The sequence below is a fragment of the Perognathus longimembris genome, chromosome 6, assembly GCF_023159225.1.
Source record: "Perognathus longimembris pacificus isolate PPM17 chromosome 6, ASM2315922v1, whole genome shotgun sequence".
Classification (NCBI taxonomy): domain Eukaryota; kingdom Metazoa; phylum Chordata; class Mammalia; order Rodentia; family Heteromyidae; genus Perognathus; species Perognathus longimembris.
The window spans coordinates 69,215,686-69,223,826 of NC_063166.1; the positions used below are offsets into that span (position 1 = coordinate 69,215,686).

The 8,141-nt window shown below is 48.2% G+C and overlaps 1 protein-coding gene across 1 annotated transcript; it reads left to right on the forward strand.

Annotated features, from left to right (window-relative positions):
• The first annotated feature begins 2,938 nt into the window (after positions 1–2,938).
• Positions 2,939–7,923, forward strand: Procr (protein C receptor). Its single transcript, XM_048347460.1, has 4 exons — positions 2,939–3,157; positions 5,608–5,865; positions 6,845–7,123; positions 7,355–7,923. The coding sequence occupies exons 1-4, from the start codon at positions 3,073–3,075 to the stop codon at positions 7,468–7,470; spliced, it is 738 nt and encodes a 245-aa protein (XP_048203417.1). The 5' UTR covers positions 2,939–3,072; the 3' UTR covers positions 7,471–7,923.
• The last annotated feature ends 218 nt before the right edge of the window (positions 7,924–8,141 follow it).

An 8,141-nucleotide genomic window follows, 5' to 3' on the forward strand; every position in this document is an offset into this window, starting at 1 on the left:
TACCAGCTGGATGTTCAGGATTTGCCCCAGATTTCACTATAACACCAACTCTTTCTCCTGGGAGAAGGATATAAAATGAAAAATGAAAATCACTCAGTCAATGCTTGACCCTATCTTCTGGATGTTAGCCTCTTGAGTAGCTAGGATTACAGGCATGAGCTACTGCACTTAGGCTTGAACTGAGAGCCTGAGAGCTCACCCTGAGCTTTTGTGCTTAAGGCTAGCACTCTACCATTTGAGCCAAAGTGCCACTTCCAGTTTTCTGATAGTTAATTGGAAATAAGTGTCTCACAGACTTCCCTGCCTAGGCTGGCTTTGAGCCACAATCCTCAGGTCTCAGGCTCCTGAGTAGCAAGGATTACCGTGTGAACCACAAGGGCCCAGCTACATTCTTTTTTTTTTTTTTTTTTTTTTTTTTTTTTTTTTGCCAGTCCTGGGGCTTGGACTCAGGGCCTTGAGTACTGTGCCTCAGCTTCCTTTTGCTCAAGGCTAGCACTCTATCACTTGAGCCCCTTCTGACTTTTTCTGTTTATGTGGTACTGAGGAATCAAACCCAGGGATTCATGCATGCTAGGCAAGCACTCTACAACTAAGCCACATTCCCAGACTCCAGTTATATTTTTATTGTTATTGTATTTATTTATTTGTTCGGTTGGTTGGTTTTGGTGGTTGTAGGGCTTGAACTCAGGGCCCGGGTGTTATCCCTGAGCTCTTTTGCTTAAGGCTAGTGCTTTACCACTTTGAGTCACAGCTCTACTTCTTGTTTTCCAGTGGCTAATTTGAGATAAGAGTCTCACAAGGACTTTTCTGCCTGGGCTGACTTTGAACTGCAATCCTCAGATCTCAGCCTCCTGAGTAACTAGGATTACAGGCATAAACCACCAGTACTTGGCAAAATTTTTATTTTTTAATTAAATAAGAAATATATGGTCGTTTTAAATGTAAAAGTAAACATTTAAAAACAATAGAGATAAAATGATAACTCTTCACTAGAGTTTTTATACGATTGTCTACTTCACATATTTGTACATACATACACACATATTATGCACATTGTAAATATTACTAATCCCAAGCCACTCCTAGAGGCAAACTCTTGTTATTGTTATACCTGATATATAACCAGACCCTTTTACCTCCATAAAGAAACATATGTTTGTCTGTTTCTGGAAAACAAATGATTCTAAATGGTACAAAATGTTCTATAAGCCAAGAGCCAGTGGCTCATACCTGTAATTGTAGCTACTCAAGAGACCCAGATATGAAGAACGTGATTCAAAGCCAGCCTCATCAGGAAAGTCCCTGAGACTTTTATCTCCAAAAACTACTCAGAAAAGGCTGGAAGTGGCGCTATTGCTCAAGTGGTAGAGCACTGCCCTGGAGCCAAAGAAGGGACAATTCCCAGGTCCTGAGTTCAAGCCCCAGGACTGGCGTGTGCACGCATGTGCGCACGCACATACATGCACACACACACACATTTTACAACTTACTTGTGGAGATATATTTGCTTCACACCTGCACAGTCATTTATTGAGATACTTGTTATATGCTACGTACCATCCTAGGCATAGGGTGAAATAAGAGGGATGGTCAGCCTCTGTCCTCATGGGGCTTACATTCTGGTGGGCTATTTAAACCTAGAACATGTAAATAAGTGAAATAACCTCAGACAATGCTATGTAATATAAGGAAAATGAGGTTGGGCAAGGGAAGAATTTTTCTTTCCTTTAGTACCATTACTGGGGCTGGAATGTAGGGTCTCATGCCCTTATGCCCTTGCTTAGCTTTATCTCTCAAGGCTGGTGTTCTACTACTTGAGCCATACCTGCACTTCTGGGGTCTTTCTTTCTTCCTTTCCTTCCTTCCTTCCCTTCCTTCCTTCTTTCCTTCCTTCCTTCCTTCCTTCCTTCCTTCCTTCCTTCCTTCCTTCCTTCCTTTCTCTCTCTCTCTCTCTCTCTCTCTCTCTCTCTCTCTCTCTCTCTCTCTCTCTCTCTCTCTCTCTCTTTCTTTTGCCGGTTAATTGAAGATAAGAGTCTCACAGACTTTTCAGTCTGGACTGGCTTTGAACCACAATCCTCAAATCTCAGCTTTCTGAGTAGCTAGGATTACAGGCATGAGCCATTGGTGCCTGGCAAAAGAAATTTTTTCTTAACCACTGCATAGCTTTTTGGGAGTGACTTTCAAATTTCTCTACTTGCTTCTTAGAATAGAAACCACATTTCACACCACAACACAAAACTTAACATAAACACACACATACACGCACAACCAAAACACCCATAGACAGTAATGCTTACTAAGGGTGATACTCTGTAAAAGTTCATTCCTTAAAAGCATGCTAATTGTGACCTGTTATATTGTTTTCATTGCCCAGTAATAAACTATGACTTCAGGTTGAAAAATATTGCTTTATGTAACCAACTTTACTGAGGTTTATATAAATTGTTCATAATTCTCTTTTATTACACACAATGATTCCTTTCCACTCATTCATTTGGTGACTATTTCTGAGCACAAGATCCCCGATTGTGTAATTGCGATGCATTTAAAATTCTGATAAAAATATAGTCAATTGTACTGGAAAACTAAATTCTAATCCTGGATCTGTGGCCAGGATGCTGATCAATTTGGGGCAAGTCCCTACCCCCCTTGAGGCCTCAGTTTCCCCATCAGTCACCTGCTGATCTCTATACCCTCAGGTCCATTCCAACTTGAAAGTAGAAACCCCACCCCCTGACTCAGCGGCCACGGGGACTCCTCACCAAGCCACCCGCCCCCTTTTCCGTTCCCAGTTCCTCAGAAACAGCCTAGGGAGAAGGGAAAAAGGGCAGGTCTGGGCAGGAGAGTGCAATTCGGGGCGGGGCCGAGGGAGGGCTGGAGGGAGGCCGGCCCCCTAGTAGGAAATGAGACACATAGAAATAATACTTTAAAAGCCTGACACCCTCTTCCTCCTCCCATTCCCTGACCTCTTTCCATCCTCCCAGGCTCAGCCCTCTCACTCCTCCAGGACAGCCTCAGTTCTTAGCCTGCGGGAGCCAGGAACCCAGGTGGGATCAAAACTTCAGCCCCACGATGGTGACCACATCGCTTCATTGGTTGCCGGCATTGCTGCTGCTGCTGCCTGACTGGGCCCTTTGTAGCCAAGAAGACTCAGATGGTGAGTTTGGCACACGTGCCCTGCCCGGGATTGATTCTGGAGACTCTCAAATGTATCTGGGTACTTGGGCAAGACCGGAGGAGAGCTAATCAATCCCACAGCATCTGTGCCTGCAGCCGGCTGGATGGCCCTGTAGCACAGGCACTGGTTTGTGTCCCAAAGGCAGCGCAAGGAAGTCATGTTAGCTCTCAGGGAAGGAAGAGGGGAGCAAGGCTGTGGGGAGGAGGAGGACTGGAAAAATAAGAAAAGGACCAGTAGAGAGGGTGAGAGGGCGCCAGAGAAGGTGAAGAAGGAGAGGAGGAGCTGAGGGTGATGAGAATAAAAAGCAGTGTATGGAAGATCAGAAGAGACTCAGAGAGGAGAGGAGAGAGATCAAGGGAATGGCATGGCACTAGGAGAACCCCTAAAAGACTGACTGAGACTGTTGCTGCAGAGGGGGAGATAGGGAAGTTGGGGGGCCCTGGGGGCTGCTGGTGAGGTGGATATTGGGGGAAAGGGAAGCTGTGGCCAATAGAACAACCCACTGGGGATCAGGCTGCATTTAAGCAGAAAGAGGCATTATTGGCTGCCTTTTCATTGTACAGGGTCTCCTCCCTCCCACTGTTACTAGAGCTTCAGCCTCCCCCTTAGAAAGGGAGCAGTTACCACCCAATATTAAATAAGTGCTTACTATATTTATTTAATGCTCTATTAAATCATTTAGCCACCACAGTACCCCACAAGGTGGATAATATTATTCTATCCTTTTTACAAAGGAAGAAGCTGGGTTCATATAGCAGTTAAAGACAATGTCTAAAGTTACTCAAACCGGCATACTGATTCACTCCTGCAGATTCAGCGGGAGACTTTCCAGGCGCAAAAATGGGCAACACACTCATACACAGATTTACAAGCCCATACTCATTCAAACATTCTCTGGGCACTAGCACTGTGCCAGACCCTTTTCTGGGTGTGGAAAGAATAGATAACCAATTATGGTCAACCAACCCAATTTTGCACATAAAGAACTCAGATTTTGCCCAAGAAAGTATGATTATGTTTTGATTTAGTATGCTGAAATAAACTGGATCATCGCTATAAAAAAAAAGAAAAAAAAGAATAGATAACCAGATTTGATTTCCTAGCCTAGAGGAGTTCAGTGTAGCCTGTATGTACTTACAGAAATGTAGACTCCTATGATGTACATGCTAACATAGAGTGGTCTGGGATCACTAAGACACACCCAAGTGGGCAGGGGAATAAGAGACATCTGGAAAATTCTCGAAAGAGAGGGCAACTGAGTTGGAGTCTTTTTTTGGAGGGAGAGGTACCTGTCTGGGGCTTGAACTCAGGGTCTGGGCACTGTCACTGAGATTTTTTTTTCTCAAGGCTAGTACTCTACCACTTGAGCCATAGCTCCAGTTCTGGCTTTTTTGGTAGTTAACTGGCAGAAAGAGTATCGTGGAGTTTCCTTCCCAGACTGGCTTTGAACTGTGATCCTCAGATCTCAGGCTCCTGAGCAGCTAGGATTATGGGCGTGAGCCACCAGTGTCCAGCCTGATCTGGGGTCTTGAATCATGACTAGAAATTTGCAAGGCAGAACAAGGGAGGCAGTGCAACCCTTATATGTGATTAACATGTCAACCAAAAGTCAACATAAGGAATCCCCAGTAGTGTGATATTTTTAAGCAATTAGAACACCCCAGAAGATGTAGTGGGGCCCTGGCAACCTTAAATCTCAGGCTAGATCCTGAGGACAGGTAACCCATGGGGAGGTGGCACACAGCCTGGCTATGTGTGCTGGACTTGGGCTACCTGTACTCAAACCTTGGCTCTGCTATGTCATCTTAGCCTCTGTTTCCAAATACACTGTGGTTAATAATAGTAGCTACTACATTAAGCCATGGGGAAGAAGGCACAAGTAAGCTAATAATGTGTGCAGCCCCAGGGCCTAGGTCACAATAAGCACTTAATAGATATTAGCTATTATTATTTTTGAGTTGGTGGAGGAGGGCCATGTCATTGGAGGACTGGACTCTAGGGAGAACTAGATCTGGGCTTTGGGTTTGGTAGATTAGAGGGGTTGAACATGACAATGAAAGCCCTGGAAAAGGCAGGATGTTAGTACCCCAGGCCAGTGCAGTGGCAGAAGAGGGAGGGAACAGGAGATGGAACTGGGGTCATATAGTAAGTAGGTGGGACCCGCCAGAAATGGGGAGAGGAGGAGAAAGGAGACAATGTCTCCTCAATTACAGGTCTCCGTTTCCGCATCTGTAAAATGAAGATAACAATCCCTGCCCTCTCCTCCTGGCAGTGTTACTGTGAGCTTGGCCTAGGAGGAAAAGTGGGAGGGCACTTTATAGGGTCACAAAGGTGGGAGGCTGGCCTCTGGGCAGGGGGTTATTATCTCCCGCTGCCAGCCACCCCCTCCTACGCCCCTGACGCGATGACTCTGTCCCCCCCCCCCCCAGCTCCTCAGAGCCTCCACATGCTCCACATCTCCTACTTCCCCGACCCCTCTCATGTGAGGCACCAGGGCAACGCATCCCTGGGGGGGCATCTGACCCACACTCTGGAAGGCCCTGGCAGCAACATCACCATCCTACAGCTGCAGCCCTTGGAGGAGCCAGAGAGCTGGGCCCGCACGGAAAGCAGCCTGCAGCTCTACCTGAGCCAGTTCCAGACCTTCGTGCGGCTGGTGCACCAGGAGCGCAAGGGCAGTGTCTCCTGTGAGTAGTGGAGCACCCCCCCCCTCCAATCCCTTCCCTCTCCTTCCCCCCCCCCCCGCCACACCCCAAGGGGGGGGGCAGAAGGGGGGCAGTGCTTGGGATGGGACCTGGGCGGGGCCTTGTGGAAGGGCGGGGTTCTCAGGAGGAAGATCCAGTGCAGTGGGTGGGCGCGGTCCTTGGATGGTGGAGTTGATCTGTGGAGCTCCTGGGCTCCTGGGCCCCTGGATTGCCGGGTGGAGCTGGAGAACAGTCGGTGTCCTAGCTGAGAGAGCCCTCCATTAGGCTCTCTTCGCACCGGCGCGATTTAGTGGGGCAAGTTCTGTTAGGAGTCCCTCCCTGTCTGACCCCTCCAAAGTGTCACCAAAGACTCCCAGCCCTTGACCCACGGCGCCAGCTCCTGTCCCTCTAAGTGGGTTCTCACAGTTGCTGATGACTTTGCCCACACTTCCTCAGCCACCCCACATCCTTCTCGAAGACCCTAATTTTCCTCCTGTAGCCACTAATTCCTTTCTCTCATAGTCCTCCTTTTTCTTCATAGTCCTTCTTTTTTTGTTTTTGGTTGTGGGGCTTGAAGTCTGGGCCTGGGAGATGTCCCCGAACTATTCAGCTCAAGGCTAGCGCTCTACCACTTGAGCCACAGCGCCACTTCTGGTTTTCTGGTGGTTCACTGGAGATAAGAGTCTCACAGATGCTCCTACCTGGGCTGGCTTTGAGCCACGATCCTCAGATCTCACCTGAGTAGCTAGGATGACAGGTGTAGCCACCAGCACCCTGCCTAGTCCTTCTTTTCCTTCATAGCCCCTCCTTGCCACCCTAACAGCCTAAGCCCAGACCCCTCCCCCCCTGCCCCCTTTCCTCCAAGCCTTTGTCCCACAGCCCAGTTCCCTGTTCCCTTTCCCAAAGTGAGCAGCTCCTAGCCTTACTTGCCCCTGGATCCTTCTCCATGTAGCCCTGACCCTGAATCCCACCCCCTCCACAGTTCCTCTCACCATCCGCTGCTTCCTGGGCTGTGAGCTTCCTCCGGGGGGCTCCAGTGCCCATGTGTTCTTCAATGTGGACTTGAATGGGAGTTCCTTTGTGAGTTTCCAGCCAGAAACAGCCTTGTGGGTGGCAAGTCCCCAGGCCCCCTTAAGAGTGGTCACCTACACCCTCCAGCAGCTCAATGCCTACAACCGTACTCGGTACGAACTGCAGGAATTCCTGCAGGATACCTGTGTGAAGTATGTGGAGAAGCACATAGCCATGACAAACAGTCAAGGTATGATGGGGCTCAAGCCTGGCCTGAGTATTGGGAAGGGGGAGATCCCCAGGCAAATGATGGGGCTGAAGGATGGATCTTGAGTAACAAGAGGCCCAGGGCTGGGAGTTGGGAAACAAAGTACACAGCTTGAGTCACGGGGTGAACTGGCCCCTTTCCTTTGGGGATTAACTCAAACTGTGGACTTCCTTGGGGGCATGTTCTTAGGCTAACCCTCTGCGTGTTCTTCAGGGAGCCAAACAGGCCGCTCCTACACTTCGCTGGTCCTGGGTGTCCTGATGGGCTGTTTCATCATTGCTGGTGTGGCGGTGGGCATCTTCCTGTGCACAGGTGGACGGCGCTGTTAATTACACCCAAGTCCTTTCTTAAGAAAGGGCTGGATTGACAGGGGCTGGCAAGAGAAAGGTCTCAGCTCACAGAAAGCCAGACTCTACAATTGAAACCCCTATTACGAAAAGGCTTGAAGTGAAAGCTCCTTTTGCCTCCCAGATCTGCTCACCAAGAGTTTGGGAGAGGAGACCTAGGGATGCTAGGTAGACCAAGAAACTTGGTTTGCTAAGAACCTAAGAACTCTGTATGTGTTGTTGAATTGGCTTGAGAACGGAATGCTTACCTATTTTTGTGGAAACCATGGTGAAGGCGAATCACGGGGCACTTACAAAGACAGAATTACGTGAAGCATTCAAAGCATATAACAGTAATAATAATAAACTAAGTTGTTCACAGCCAAAATAAACAACACTGGGTACTTCCATATGTGTTTGAGTTAAGAGGTGATGCTGGTATGATTTGGCGGATAAGAGCACCAGGTGCTGGTGTCTCATGCTTGCAATCCTAGCTGCTAAGGAGGCTGAGATCTGAGAAGCATGGTTCCAAGCTAGCCTAGGTAGACAAAACTTGAACACTCTTACCTCCAAATAGTCAGGGGAAAAAATTCCAGAAGTGGGGATATGGCTCAAGTGGTAGAGTACTAACCTGGAGCAAAAATCCCAAGCAAGAGGGGCACAAGTGGCTCATG

Coding starts and splice junctions, on each gene's coding strand:
- Procr (XM_048347460.1), top strand. CDS start 3,073: ATGGTGACCACATCGCTTCATTGGTTGCCGGCATTGCTGCTGCTGCTG. Junction 3,158..5,607: donor TAGCCAAGAAGACTCAGATG/GTGAGTTTGGCA, acceptor CCCCCCCCCCAG/CTCCTCAGAGCCTCCACATG. Junction 5,866..6,844: donor GCGCAAGGGCAGTGTCTCCT/GTGAGTAGTGGA, acceptor CCCCCTCCACAG/TTCCTCTCACCATCCGCTGC.